We start from the raw sequence: 15,983 nt of genomic DNA, 5'->3' as shown, positions 1-15,983 counted from the left end.
TTGAACGATACTTGTGTTCCGTGTTTACAAGGTAAACTTTCCAAGAGACCTTTCCCGAACTCTACTAGTAAGTCGAGTTGCGTATTGCAGCTTATTCATTCGGACTTATGTGGTCCTATGAGTACGCACTCGTGGGGCGGAGCCCTTTACTTACTAACATTTACAGACGACTTTAGTCGCAAAACTTTTGGATATCTTTTAAAAACAAAAGACGAAGTTTTTAGTAAATTTGTAGAGTTTAAGCATTTAGTAGAGAATCAAACAGGGCATAGGATCAAGATTCTACGTTCGAACAACGGCCGTGAATACGTTAATCGCGGGCTGTCAACCTTCTTAAAGGAGAACGGAATTATCCATCAGACCACAATTCCGTATACCCCTGAGCAGAATGGAATTTCAGAACGCGCGAACCGATCCATAATGGAGAAAGCCAGATCTATGCTCCAGGACTCGCAGTTACCAAAGGCATATTGGGGAGAAGCTGTCAACACAGCTATTTACTTAAAAAATCGTACGCCTACTCAAGCTCTTAAGAATCAGATTCCAGAAGAGATATGGACTGGCACGAAAGTTAACCTGTCTCATCTGAGAGTCTTCGGCTGCCAAGCTCACATTCTCGTACCCAAAGAAAAACGTACGAAACTTGACGCAAAGACGCAAACGTGCATCTTCGTTGGCTACGCAACCGAGAGCAAAGGCTATCGACTCGTCAATTCCCAAAATCCTCGAGTAATGATAATTGCAAGAGATGTTGTCTTCATTGAAGAAACACCTTCACAGCAGTCCAATCAAAATTCACCTCAAATCGACATGCCAGAATCCCAGCAAGAATCAACTCAAGTCCAAATACCGATCTTCGAAGAGCCAGTACCACCAATTAATGTTCATGCGCAGCCTGACATCCAGACACCACCTGTGTCATTACAGCTCGAACCCGAACCTGTGCAAGTAGAACCTCAACCTCTTCCTGAACCTGAACCAGAAGCCATACAACCAGACCAAGCACCAGAACGGAGATACCCGTCAAGAGACAGGCATCCTCCTGCGCGGTATGTTTGTACAGTGCAGATGACTTCAGAGGAACCTGAAACATATAAAGAGGTCACAGAGCATCCGCAAAAGGATCAATGGTTTGAAGCCATGCAGGCTGAATATAATTGACTACGGCGAAACCTTCTCGCCAGTTGCAAGACTGTCTTCAGTGCGGATTTTGATGGCATTCGCAGTTGAATTAAATTGCCAAATTGAGCACTTGGATGTGGAAACGGCATTTTTAAATGGTGATTTAGAGGAGGAAATTTACATGGAGCAACCTGAAGGCTTCTCAACTGACCCTAAACGTAAAGTTTGTCTACTTAAAAAGTCTCTTTATGGCTTGAAACAAGCGCCACGTCAGTGGAATAAAAAGGTATGTGACGCAATGTCCGCCTTATCATTGACACAAGCCACGAGTGAACACTGTCTCTACTACAGACGAGACGGAAACGACATACTAGTCGTAGCAGTATTCGTCGACGATTTTTTCATACTGTGCAACAATGACCGGCTTAAAGCCGAGTTTAAAAACGGAATTAAAACGTTTTTTACAGTAAAAGACTTAGGTCCTCTCAAGGACTGTCTAGGTATGAGAGTCATCCAAAAGAATGGTTCACTTACTCTAGACCAAACAACTTATATCGATAAATTAATCGATAAATATAATATGCATGACGCTATATCCGTTACTACACCTATGGAACCTGGACTTAAACTTACCTTACCAGAGAAGGAAGATGAAGTTGAAGTGCCTTATCGGGAACTTATCGGCTCGTTAATGTAGGTACGTTTCGATTGGTACGAGACCCGACATTGCTCATACGGTCTCGTATCTATCACAATTTAACGCACATTACGGGGGGGTACACTGGAAAGCCGCTAAGAGGGTCCTTCGTTACTAGGGAATGCAATCCCGATCTCGCGGATCCCGATCTCGCGAGATCCCGTGTAATTTTTTGGGATCAATCCGAAGCATATATGACGAGATCTCGTTCGAAATGACGGATTTAGGCGGCAATGGTCAGCGACGTTACACATCCGTCGCGACGCGAGCGGTGCGCTGACTGACGGACGGACGGCCGGGTGGGTAGGCGGGAGTGCGTGCAGTGCCGGTGCCCTTAGTGTAAGTTTTGGGTACAAAATACGTCTCGATCGCGTTCGCGTTAAAATCTCAATTTGTATGGAAACACGACATCGCAAACGTTCCGCTAGAGACGCTGTTCGTGTTTCCATACAAATTGAGATTTAACGCGAACGCGCTCGAGACGTATTTTTGTAACCGAAAACTTACACTAAGGGTACCGAGCAACTATTCCGAGTATTTCCGAATATTAGCGACAGATGACGAGTGAACGAAGTGGGACAGATAATAATAACTGTATCGAGTGAGTGAGAAGAGGTGCATTGCGTTACTTTAGTTAAATTAAAGGATAAAGGCTTTGTTTCCAATAATTTTTGTTTTATTCAACCTCACTATAACCAAGAAACAGTTTTCATCGTTACAGTGATGTGATTTTTTAACTAGACGAGATCTCGAAAATCTCGGAATCCCGCGGGATTGATATTTCTAATCCCGCGGGATCTCGACTTTACGATCTCGAGTCGGGATTGCATTCCCTATTCGTTACCTCAAAGGTACTAAAAACCTCAAACTACACTTCACTAAAGGCCAGAACTACCCAGTAGGTTACGTAGACGCAGACTATGGGAGCAACATATTAGATAGGCGATCATTTACTGGTTATGCATTCCTAATGAGTGGAGCACCTGTCTCCTGGGAAGCGCGAAAACAGCGCACTGTCGCGCTATCTACCACAGAGGCAGAGTACATGGCTCTCGCAGAAGCCTGCAAGGAAGCTATTTACTTAAAGTCACTCATATCGGAAGTATTCGCCATCACTCATCCCATAATCATACACACAGACATCAAAGTTCCATTAAACTTGCACACAATAACACTTATCACGCACGCACAAAACATATCGACATCAAACACCACTTCATACGAGACACACTGACACACCACGACCTACATCTCAAATACATTCATACGAATGATATGATCGCCGATATTCTTACTAAACCTTTGGCAAAGCTCAAGCACTGCAAGTGCGCCAATCAGTTAGGTTTAAGTTAGATTAGGCTTTCATAGTAGGTTTATTATTTTTGTGTGTACAGTTAGTCTTAAGTAGGTGTAATATATTGTATATATAGGGTGTTATTTTTCTTATGTTTGTGTTAGTGTTAAGTTAGTGTATAGTTTAGATTTTTGATATGTCTACTTGTATATATTGTATATATACAGAGTGTTTATATTACGGGGGGGTGTTAAACCTTCTTGTTTATATTTATAATATTAAACACCCTGGCCATTTTTGATATGTGTGTATTTTGTATTTTGAATATTGTTCTGTTATTCTGCTTTGTCTACTGTCATTACTTCTATCTTGTGTCGCATACTGTTAACACAATATACTCGTTTTACCCCTGCTACTCTCGTTTCCTTCAATTAGCTCGAAGTCGGTGTCTTCGCACGACCCAGCAGGATGGATTGAATGAAACCCATAGTAGGTATACATACCTACGTACGGGTTGTACGTGAGGTAGATGAATGTTTGATGAATTGTTCCATTGCTGCTGGCTCGTGCTGAGGCAACGACTACGAGCTAATAGGTACCGGGTACAGTCGCCATCAGATATTTCGGAGCGGGCAAGGTGATCAAAAATATCGATACATGAACTCTAATACCTTAATAATAAAGTGCATGTGCCGATATTTTTGACTACCTTGGCCGCTCCGAAATATCTGATGGCGACTGTACCTAGTGCTAGAAAAAAAAATTTTCAAGTGTTTTATAGTCGGTTCCGTTTTTTTGATATTTTTTTATTTTTTTGGAGTCGGTTTTACTTTATTGTAAAAAAAACTTCATAATACTAAATTATTTCAATGTTAAAACTTGTATAAAAAGTATTGTAAGCATTCCTTCCATAATAGGACCTTAGTCTTAAAATCTCGCAGGTACTTTGAAGCCTCATGGCCAAACCATAGTACCTACTCGACTTCAGGTTGGCCTGTTATGTAAATATTTTGTGAAATATTAACTAGCTGTCGCCCGAAACTCTGTGCTATCCCGCGAGAACTATACAATTTTTCGGGATAAAGACTATCCTTTATTCTTCCATGGAACTTAAAGTATCTGTATGTATACTGAATTTTATCTAAATACGGCCCAAGAGTTCTCATTCTGAGAGGAGGACTGTGCCCAGCAGTGGGACGTGTATAGGCTGGGATCATGATGATAATTTCATAAAAAAAACCGGCCAAGAGCGTGTCGGCCACGCCCGAAATAGGGTTCCGTAGCTATTACGAAAAAATTAAGTAATATTTTTCTAAGGATTTTGTATTTTGTACGGAATATTCCAAGTTTAATATTTTATACCTTAGGCTGCTATTTACTTTTAAACTACTAATAATTCTCAAGAAAACTTAACCGTTATAGTTTTCCTTGTAAGTTTGATATACTTACTACCATCCTGATTTTTTTCAAATTATTCCACCCACCGGATTAGGTTTTAGAGGGAGGGGACGCAAGATTTTAATGAAAATTTGCACTTTAAAGTTGAATATTTTGCAAGCACATCACTGAATCGAAAAATCTTTGGAAATACACAACCCCGTAATGGTTTTAAAAGACCTATCCGAAGATACCCCACACTATAAGGTTGGATGAGAAAAAAAATCAGCCCCACTTTACGTCTATGGGAGGTACTCTAAAAAAAATTTAAAAAAGCCGCGGACGGACGGACAGACAGACAAACTATAAGGGTTCCGTTTCCGCTATTTTGGCTACGGAACCCTAAAATGTTGCACCTACGATTCGGACCGATTAGAATGAGAACCCTAAATAAGAGGGCGGCCAAATTTTCTTCCGCCCCGGGCGGCTGACACCCACGCTACGAGTTTTATCTTAATCAGTTGACGAGATAAAAAATAAACAAACACACTTACAAACATTGGCATTTATAATATTAGTAGTGACTCAATGTGCGTTGTATAAATTCATAAATTAAGCATACTTAACATATTGCTTATATTGCCTGTATACTTATATCATTTAAAAGGTAATAAGTTTTCCGACTAGCGCTCACGAACCATTTCCTATCTGGTTGCCGTCGCGTTCGCGCGTTACACAATGATTTCTTTGCTAGTAGCTGCAGTTATTTTCGCTTCTCCAGTTATAATTATTATCATCAGACTATACCAAAAGTCCACCAACGCGGTATGCAGCAGCAAGAAGAGATTGGACGGTAGAACCGCGATCGTCACCGGCGGAACAGCAGGGATGGGCCTGGAAATTGCTAAGGAGTTCGCCCACATAGGTGCGAGGGTCATTATAGCTTGCCCGTTCAAGCAAGAGGGATCGGACGCCTTGAAAACTATCATAGAAGAAACAGGAAACAAAAACATATCTTTCAAGTTACTCGATTTATCTAGCTTGAAATCTGTACGTGAATTTGCAGGAGATATTCTGACAACAGAAGAAAGATTGGATCTGCTGATAAACAACGCGGGCACTTCCGCCCCGAAAGACTTCCAAACCAAAGACGGCATGAACTTTTTAATGCAAGTCAACTACTACGGACATTTCCTGTTGACAATCCTGCTGCTCCCGCTTCTTAAAAAAACTGGGCAGCCATCAGAACCGAGCAGGATCATCAATACGTCATCAATTGTACATTGGCTCGGGAGAATTGACGTTGAAAATATGAACAAGAGCGGTTATTACTGGATTCCCAGCTATCAATATTGCAACAGCAAAATTTGTGTGATAGCTTTTTCCCGAGAACTTACGACGCGGCTGAAAGGAGCCCACGTCGTGGTCAATAGTGTTGACCCCGGAGCAGTGGGTACTGGTATTTTCGCTCCTTTTGGGTTATGGGGATCGTTGATGACAAATTTATGCTACTTTGCGTATAAGACACCTTGGGAGGGTGCACAGACGGCTCTCCATGTGGCTCTGGATGAGAAAGCTGGCGAAGTGAGCGGGTATTTATTCAAGAACTGCAAGATATCGCGAGCATCACCTTTAGCGTACTGGGAAAAACGTACTGCAAAACTGTGGGAGGAATCCGTTCGACTCGTTCAGTTGATTGACAAGGAGTTAGAAATTAGTTTTAAATAAACAAAATTAACAATTATCATTACTTATAGGGGTTCCGGCCGGTGGGTGCAAGAGAAAGGCAGGAGTTAAAAAAAAGTGCGAATATAATTAACTAAAGTTACAATAGTTATTTGTGCAACAAGAGAGCAAAGTTGTTTTTTGTTGCGAGTGTTGATTTTGAATCCCGAGTAAGCGAAGGATTCTATAATTGAATCACGAGCGTTAGCGAGTGATTCTAGGTTAAAATCTTGAGATCAGCAAGGGATTGAAATACACGAGATGCAAAAAAACTTTGGTGTCGTGTGACACATACAATTTTTCACCTCAGCAGCGAGAACATAATTTAAATGTAACATAAGAATAAAACCACATATACCTACCTGTTTACAAAACAAACACATTTTTTTAAAATAGAATCCGATTATTATCAAATATAATAATTACATTTAAAACCATAAAAAGAGTCCAGTAGCTACAATACAAATCGCATACTCATAACATGCAATCTTAACTTCTTGTATTAAAGTCACACTTATTTTTTAATACTGCAAAAAGCCTGATCTCGGGGGTAATTGAAAAGGTTGAACAATTAAACCTTTAAATATGATTTTTATTAAGATTTCTATTACATAAACATAAATAGATTTGTTAAAAAATCATTCAATTTAACAAATAATAATTATACTGTAGAGGCAGTATACGGAATTATTTTATAAAAAAAAAACAAGAGAAGCGGCTTTCGTGCAACGAGGTTGCATACTTTATTAAAAGATCGGGAAAATTTACATTTTGGAAATATTTCGATATATTTTTAATACCAAAAATTTAATTTAAGTTTGTAATCGACAAATTTGATCCTATCTCTTGCTTTTTTCGAGTTGAAGTGAAATGACAGATCAAAGCAAAGTTCAAATATTTGGAATTCAGTGAGTAGACCCAACACTGTACTCAGCATTTAAAAAAAATAATTAAAAAGTTACTTTGTCTCACGGAGTGAGCAAAATGCGATTTTGCTCACTGATTTCTCATAGCAAAACCTGCCTGTTTGAGGTGCTGAGGTGAAAAGTAATTTAAAAATTAATGTGCGAGAGTGATCGATGATAGATTCACAATGATCTTTTCAAATAAAAATCTTAATTAAGTAAATTGCACGAGGGCTGTCACGTTGTGCTGATACGGCATAGCGGAGCGGCGCCGCGATCTCCAAATCTAGGGCGCGTGTTAGCGCGCCGAACGCCGATCTAGGTACCTACGTATCTCGAAGTTTCGCAATAGATATGACATACTGTGCTTATATTTAGTGTCTTAATAGACAGAGTGGCACATCATCCTTATTATCCTTATACGAATCAGAAACAGTCGCTTTTAGTTAGTTAGTTAGTTAGGTATCATGCTATCAATATGTGAGAGAAATCTAGTATCTATTAAGATTTAGACAAACACACAGTTCTGCTGCTAAACGAAGAGTGACTTTATTGAGACATAAGAAAACTGTATACAAGTAGTTCATTCGGTCTTCCATTCACCATAGCTAATATCTACTTATTTTGATATCATAAACAACACCCCCCACTATATCAAAATATACAAGCATTATCAAAAACTAAACTACTTTGGCACTAGCCCCAACATAAACATAAACCTATAATGTTTAGTTGCACTAAGACTTTTAGTCAGCAGATCCGCAGGCATATCTGCTGTGGGCAAGTACAAAGTCTGAACTAACTTGTCAGCTACACTTTCCCTACAAAAATGGTAACGCACATCTATGTGCTTAGACCGCTTATGAAAGACAGGATTCGCCAGCAACTTCTGAGCACTTTGGTTGTCATTGTACAGAACAACAGCATACATGTGACCAGTTATTTCAAATTGTAAGTTTCTCAAATAAATTGCTTCTTTACAGGCTTCAGAGATACCCATGTACTCAGCCTCAGTACTGGACAATGCAACTGTTTTTTGCTTTTTACTCTCCCATGAGATAGCACCTCCAGACAACATAAAATTAAACCCTGTATAAGACCTCCTGTCTCCTACATTATGTGCCCAGTCAGCATCAACAAAGCCTTCAATTTCTGCTTTTCCATCTTTACTGTATTTCAAACAATAATGCTTTGTCTTTTTCAAATATCTAAGAATCCTCTTAGCATAGCACCAATGTTGCTCATTATATGAGTTATTAAACTGACTCATATAAGACAGAGCATACATTATGTCGGGCCTGGTCAATACTGCCAAATACATAAGGCTGCCTATCAGCTGCTGATAAGGAAATTCGCTTTTGCAATCGCTAGCTTTTTCTAAATTTAATTTCTCCTCCATAGGAGTCTCAGCAACTTTGCTCTCAGTCATATTGAACCTATGCAACAATTGATCAATATAACTTTCCTGATCCAATGTTATTACATTATTCTGTTTATCAATGTTAACATTCATACCTAGGCACTGTTTGACCTGTCCTAGATCTTTTAGCTTGAACTGAGAAGAAAGTTCCTGCTTTATTCGCTTTGTTTCCTGCTCATCATTGGAAAACAAGAAAAAATCATCGACATATAAAGCTATTATAGTCTTCAAACCATTACTACTGTTAACATACAAACAGGGTTCTAGTTTTGACTTGATATATCCACTCTGAACTAAACAATCATCTACCCTCCTGTACCATGCCCTTGAGGATTGCTTTAGGCCATAAATGGCACGCTTCAACTTAAGCACCTTGCCATCAGTATTACCACCAACAAAACCCTCAGGAATCTGCATGTAAATTGTTTCCTCAAGAAAACCGTTCAGGAAAGCAGTCGTTACATCTAAATGTGAGATATCAAACCCTAATCGCACAGCCAATGCAAATAAAAGTCTTAAAGTTGTGTATCTTACCACGGGCGAGAAGGTCTCCTCATAGTCCACACCCAGCTTTTGTGTAAAGCCCTTGGCCACTAACCTTGCTCGGTAACGCACATGGTTTTCACTATCATACTTCTTCTTAAGAACCCATTTGCATTTCACAATGCTAGCCTTATCTGGAACACTGACAAGTTCCCAAGCATCATTTTCTTCAAAGCTTTTCAACTCATCTGTCATTGCTTGCTTCCAGTGCGCTTTCTCTGGTCCTTGTAAAGCTTCTTGCAATGATAGCCCGCTAGCATCATCTATCTTGTCTGCTATGCAAATATTTGTAATGCCATATCTTTCTGGTGGACGTCTTTCTCTCTGTGGTCTTATCTTTATCGGAGTACTTGTGTTTTCTGATGTGTCAGCTGTCTCAAATTCAGTAAATTGGTCTCCTGATGAGTCTACCAGAGTACTGGACTGGTCTTCATAGTCATCCCCCACTGAATCTCGACTTATCTCCAACTCTTCTTTCTGATTTCCATTGGTGTCTGTCTTCTCCTGAACCTCAATGACACAATCAGAGTCATTAGTCTTCTCCATGATTATCACATCTCTGCTGATAAAGATAGATCTGGTTTCCGGGTCAAATAAGCGATATCCTTTGACATTCTCTGGATAACCCAACAAGATACATTGACGAGACTTCTTGTCCCACTTGTGTCTCTTCTCCTTGGCAACATGTACCATCACTGTACTACCGAAGATTCTTAAGTGACTCAGATCTGGCTTGGTGTTGGTCCACACTTCATATGGTGTCTTTCCGTTTAATCCTGCTGCCACAGTTCTGTTCCGCAGGTAGACCGCAGTGTTCGCAGCCTCTGCCCAGAACTCCAAGCTTAAACCACCATCATACAGCAAGCATCGTGCCTTCTCAACCACTGATCTGTTCAACCTTTCGCATAAGCCGTTCTGTTCAGGACTGTAATTATTACCTCTGATGAATGATTCCACTCTCTTTCAGATAATCATCAAACTGGTTATTACAGAACTCCCGGCCATTGTCACTTCTTAAGATCTTAATCTTCTTGCCAAGCTGGTTTTCAACTTTTGCTTTGAATTCCTTGAAACACGTCAGAGCTTCACTCTTATTCTTAATGAAAAATATAAATGCCATACGACTGAAATCATCGAAAAACAACAGGTAGTATCTTGATCCCCCGATGGATTCAACTTCCATGGGTCCACAAATGTCAGTGTGCACTATATTCAGCAGTGTATCACTTCTGTTGCCTTCATTGGGAAAAGGCAAGCGACATTGTTTCCCTTCACAACATACCTTGCATGATGCCTTGCTTATATGGTCCACCTTCCTCCTCCATCCTTTCCTTGTAGGTTAAATCCTTCCACTGCATTCTGCATTTTGTTCATATAAGCACTATTTACATGCCCCAGGCGGCGATGCCAGGTGTCAGCAGACGCGGCCATGGCAACAGTCGTATTTTCTGGCATGTTCAACTTGTAAACTCCATTCATCAATGAAGCTGTTGCAACAAGATCTCCCTTCTTGTTAAAAATCTTACAACTTTCATCATTGAACTCCACTTTGTTACCCTTGTTAATCAACTGACTTACTGATAACAAGTTTGTGGTTATATTCGGAACACACAATACGTTTTGAACAACGATGTCGTATTCGCTGTTGCTTCCTATTGTAGCAATCTGCACATCACCACTGCACAACACAGGAACGCTTTCCTTGTTTGCGACAACAATCTCCCGAATGGCCGGCTCATATGAACCATTTTTAATCCAACTTTCGTTAGCTGTCAGGTGAGCACTAGCTCCAGAATCGACATACCAGTCGTTTTTCTTAAAATTGCCACTCAAAAACACAGCACTGAATGCATTTGACGGTTTTCGCGTACTTTTCTTTAACGCCGAAGAACTATTTTCAACATTAGGACACTGATTGCGGTAATGCCCGGCTTGTTTACATCGAAAACATTTGACATTTTTCGAATTTGACAATGACGAATTGCCGCCATCATGCTTTTCGCCATAGACTTTCATTTTGTTCTTCTTATGTTGGTAATGCGAACTGGCAAATGCGCTTTCAATTTCATTCGTTCCGTTCTCGTTCAAATTCAAATTTGAATTTTTTTCTTCCATGTCAAGAAGTTTTGTTTTAATGGAGTCCGCCGAAATAGAAATCCCTGAATGCTCGATCGCCATGATCATAGGGGAATATTTCTCTGGCAATCCCGCTAATAAAAGCGAGCCAATCCATTCATCACTGATGTTAAAACCCGTTCTGCTCAATTTCTGGCCATTTTCTACAACTTGAGTCACGTATGCCGTCATAGAACTGCAATTTTCGAGTCGTATCGAAATAAGATTTCGTAGTAGCGTAATCTTTCTTGCATAGCCGGAATCATCAAATAAATTTTTGAGTCTGTTCCATAATTGAGTCGTAGTTTTCACATCTTTGACATGAACAAATAAAGACGAATCGATAGTTAAAATCAACTTCGCTCTGGTTTTTTGATCTGCCGCAATTTCCTCTTTGTTAGGCTCTTCATCAATGAATTTTTGCACGCCCTCCAAGACTAGGAAATTCTCTGCTGCGAAAACCCATTCGCTATAGTTGGCACGGCCCAATAACTTCGGCACGTTCGCAACATAATTAGCCGACATCTTCGTTATTCTGTCACAGATTACACACGAAAAACACAATTTTCGAACTAGTAATCTAATTCTTGACTAGCACTGAAATTACTTTACGGAGCATGGGTAGCCCATAACCTGAGAGAAATCTAGTATCTATTAAGATTTAGACAAACACACAGTTCTGCTGCTAAACGAAGAGTGACTTTATTGAGACATAAGAAAACTGTATACAAGTAGTTCATTCGGTCTTCCATTCACCATAGCTAATATCTACTTATTTTGATATCATAAACAACAATATGCTCAATCATGCTAAGACCTACAAAAAAAAAAACCGTGCATGTTGCGTGACGCGCTCGATTGACCACTTCGTTTTCTTTCGCTTTACGGCTCCGCAATGTAAATCAACTCGCGCGACTTTTCTTATAGGTCGAAACAGTGCCTTAGAGAGTGTCTTAACTATGCCATCAAAAATTGTTTATTACATAAATATTAATTTTTTAGTGGTGCTGTTTAAATTTTGCTGCCTTTGCGATGTGAATGACCGGTCGTGACGTGTTACATAATTGCTTGCGTAATGTGTAGGCCGTGGCCGCGATTTCTGTGCTGTATTTATTTAAGAATAGTTAATGCCTTCTGTTTCGCCTCTTTATAAAAATGGCTGATTTCCTATCTCGTGGAGATTTTGAGAGACCTCTGTGATATTACCAAATGACGTCTTTAGGAAGTAAGCGATCTTGACGTGTCTTTTTATTAACCCCCGACGCAAAAAGAGGGGTATTATAAGTTTGACCGCTATGTGTGTCTGTATGTCTGTCTGTGTCTCTGTGTGTCTGTCTGTGGCATCGTAGCTCTTAAACGAGTGGACCGAATTGAATGCGGGTTTTTTTTGAAAGCAGGTTTTCTACCGATAGTTCTTAGACATGATGTATCAAAATCGGTTCAGCCGTTTCAAGATCATCAGCTCTTTTGTTCGCTGCGGTAGGAATCTTAGACTATATACGTTCCACTGCTGGGCACAGGCCTCCTCTCAGAACAAGAGGGCTTGGGCCATAGTTCCCACGCGGGCCCAGTGCGGATTGGGAACTTCACACGCACCATTGAATTGCTTCGCAGGTTTGTGCAGGTTTCCTCACGATGTTTTCCTTCACCGCAAAGCTCGTGGTAAATATAAAATGTAATTCCGCACATGAATTTCGAAAAACTCAGAGGTGCGAGCCAGGGTTTGAACCCACGACCCTCTGTTTGAGAGGCGATAGGTCAAACCACTAGGCCACCACGGCTTAATGCATAATGGGTATTTACTTTACTTTTAAACATATTTGGGACCTTAAATGTGAAACACCCATGTATGCTATATAACTATGCAAGATTATGGAATTCTCGGCCTGATGCTGCAGCCAGGATATCCAGAACACTGTAGGTACACTCTTGATAAAACCATAGCAGATATATCGTGTTTGGATTCGTTTTGATCAGTATTTGATTCTACAAACAATGCAATGGTGGCAACAAGATGAGCTGATGCTGCATCCAGGATATCCACAGCACACCAGTTTACTCTTGAAAAAAAAAAATAGCAGATATGTCGTGTTTGATTCCTTTTGATCAGTGACTGATTCTACATACAATGCAATGGTGGCAACACGATGAGCTGATGCTGCAGCCAGGATATCCAACTCACTAGTATACTTGAAAAAAAGATATACCTATACCAAATTATAAAAATCATGAAATAAAAAATCAAATTAAAAATTTAAAAACCCCCGGCACAAAAAACCGCCTGCAAAAATAAAAAAAATACGAAAAAAAAACTATGACAATAAAAACGCCCCCAAAAAAGACAACTAATAAAAAGTAAAAAATAATTATGCACTACGTAGCTGTTGCCCGTGACTTCATCTGCGAAGAATTCGTTTATCCCTATCCCGCGGGGACTATGCTGATTTCCCGCAAAATTAGCCTAAGTTAATTAAGTAAAAGTACCTAGTAATATATTTTTTATCGAAGCGTCGTCGGTGTCTGGGGAAGTGGGGACCGCTAAGGTTAGCAGGAAACTAAAGTACCTACATATGTTGTATTTTTTAAAGTATTAACAAACATTTGATTTTTTGAGACTCCTAATTTCATGCAAAAACTTAGAAATACAAGTGATTCTTTTAACGAAAATACAAACGAAACATGGATGCACAGAAAAAACCCAGAAACAGGGGTGAAAGGGATATTTTTCACTTCTCATGCTCGTATAGTTCGTGTTAATGCTGGATCTAGACGACATAAAATGACTTTTTGTGCTCTAGTGCATAAAGTAAAATCTTCGTCTAAGACCAAGGTAACCAGGTGTCAACAGCCACAAATAAAAAAAACTATGTATTATCTTAATAGGTATAATTTGTATAAAAGTAAAAATTAATCAAATAAATCAAAATATGTAAATCAATAAAACTAAATATTTATAAGTATTTCAGCAATGCATAAAAAATAAAAGTTTCCTAGTAATTGAACAATGTTTCCAGTGTTGTTATTTCATCTCCTCGCAATCGAACTGAAAAGCAGGGTGTACCTAATACTCGAGTATTTAACCCATTTTCCCCTCGACGTGTCTATTCACCCTCGCCGTACCGGCTTGGGTCGCTATTATGAACGCCTCGAGTAAAATAGATCGTTTTATGCTCTTGTTGTACTATCTACTGTTTCACTTCTCATGCTCGTAAACTTTCGTATTTATGCTGGATATAGGCGACATAAAATTACTTAAAAAAAAGAAATTAAGAAAGTAATTTTTAATCAATAAAACTAAAAAAATATAATTTTATAGCAATGCATGAAAAATAAAAGGCACCTAGTAAGTAAACCATTATTGTTTCCATTGTTGCTATTTAATTTTCCCGCAATCGAAGTGAAAAGCAGTGTAAAACTCGAGCATTAAACCCATTTTCCCCTCGACGTGTCTATCCACCCTCGCCGTACCTACTCGGGTGGCTATATAAACGCCTCGGGTGAAATGACTCGTTTTATCCTTGTTGTACAATCTACTATTGTGTTAATTCAAGACGTAAACTATGTGTGCTTTTCATCCTAATTTCAATTTTAGGTCACTTTCAATTGAACTGATCGCACGTACTTGATACCTGGGGGACTAACTACGAAATTCAAAAATCGAAGTTCATATCTTGCCGTCCCGCTAACGCTTATAATTATTTAATACGAGAGTGAGAGGGACGGAACGACACGAACTTCGATTTTCAAATTTCGTAGTAACTCCGCTGTGACGTAATACTGAAACAAGCGCTGTTGTTCCGCTTCTTAAAAAAACTGGACAGCCATCAGAACCGAGCAGGATCGTCAATACGTCGTCATATTTACATTGGTTCGGGAGGATTGATAATGAAAATATGAACAAGAGCGGTTATTACTGGATTCCCAGCTATCAATATTGCAATAGCAAAATTTGTGTGGTATCATTTTCCCGGGAACTTATGAGACGGCTGAAAGGAGCTAACGTCGTGGTCAACAGTGCTAACCCTGGGTTTGTGGGAACTGGAATCTACAAGCCATTTGGACTTTGTGGATTGTTTATCAAAAATATGAGCTACTTTTTGTTCAAGACACCTAGAGAAGGTGCGCAGACGGCTATCTACGTGGCTCTGGATGAGAAAACTGGCGAAATGAGCGGGTGCTTGTTTGGAAATTGTAAAGAATCGTTAGTCTCACCTTTGGCGTACTGGGACACAGCAAAACTGTGGGAAGAATCTGTTCGACTCGTCCAGCTGACTGAAAAAGAGTTGGAACTTAGTTTAAAATAAACAAAACATATTTCGTCGTCGGCTTATGGTGTTGAGATGGAATGCAACATTCATCGCTGTATAAGCCAATACGCAATCGCAAGGCAGGTGTAAGGCTGCAATGAACAGAGAATACGAAAAGACAATACAAAAATACTTGTTGTTGCCCAGTTCTGGAAGAATCAGCGCACCATGGAACAGCCCTGCTTTGTTGAAAACCTTTTAATTCTCTCTTTATTTAAAAATTGGCATGAACTATGCCGTCAAAAATGTTATATTTTACTGATTGTGTATCAATGTAAGCAATTTTCGATGATAACCTACGTGGTGTCAATGATCGTTAATGACCGCGTTTACCTTGCTGTATGTACCTAAGTAGTAGTTATGCGCCTAAATAAAAATAAATAAAATAACTTCAATATTCCGTTCGTTTTAATGGTCAAGTGAAAGTCAAGTGTCAACCAAAGTTAACTACTTCCTATGTACTAGTATTTAGGTATTA

The 15,983-nt window shown here is 39.5% G+C and overlaps 2 protein-coding genes across 11 annotated transcripts in view; both read left to right on the top strand.

Moving 5' to 3' along the window:
- Nucleotides 1-15,983, top strand: part of LOC141433088 (uncharacterized protein ZK1073.1) — a 99,198-nt gene that overhangs the window by 77,171 nt on the left and 6,044 nt on the right. The window lies entirely within an intron of this gene.
- LOC141433089 (retinol dehydrogenase 13-like) lies at nucleotides 5,185-7,775 on the top strand. Its single transcript, XM_074094924.1, has one exon. It carries the CDS (start codon nucleotides 5,229-5,231, stop codon nucleotides 6,216-6,218), a length of 990 nt encoding a protein of 329 aa, XP_073951025.1. The 5' UTR covers nucleotides 5,185-5,228; the 3' UTR covers nucleotides 6,219-7,775.

The sequence above is a fragment of the Choristoneura fumiferana genome, chromosome 12, assembly GCF_025370935.1.
Source record: "Choristoneura fumiferana chromosome 12, NRCan_CFum_1, whole genome shotgun sequence".
NCBI classification, from domain to species: Eukaryota; Metazoa; Arthropoda; class Insecta; order Lepidoptera; family Tortricidae; genus Choristoneura; species Choristoneura fumiferana.
Note: the sequence above shows the minus strand (reverse complement) of the source record. Positions and strands in the feature narration are given on the sequence as shown.

Bases quoted from the DNA above. Each gene is read 5' to 3' on its own strand.
- LOC141433089 (XM_074094924.1), top strand. From the start codon at position 5,229: ATGATTTCTTTGCTAGTAGCTGCAGTTATTTTCGCTTCTCCAGTTATA.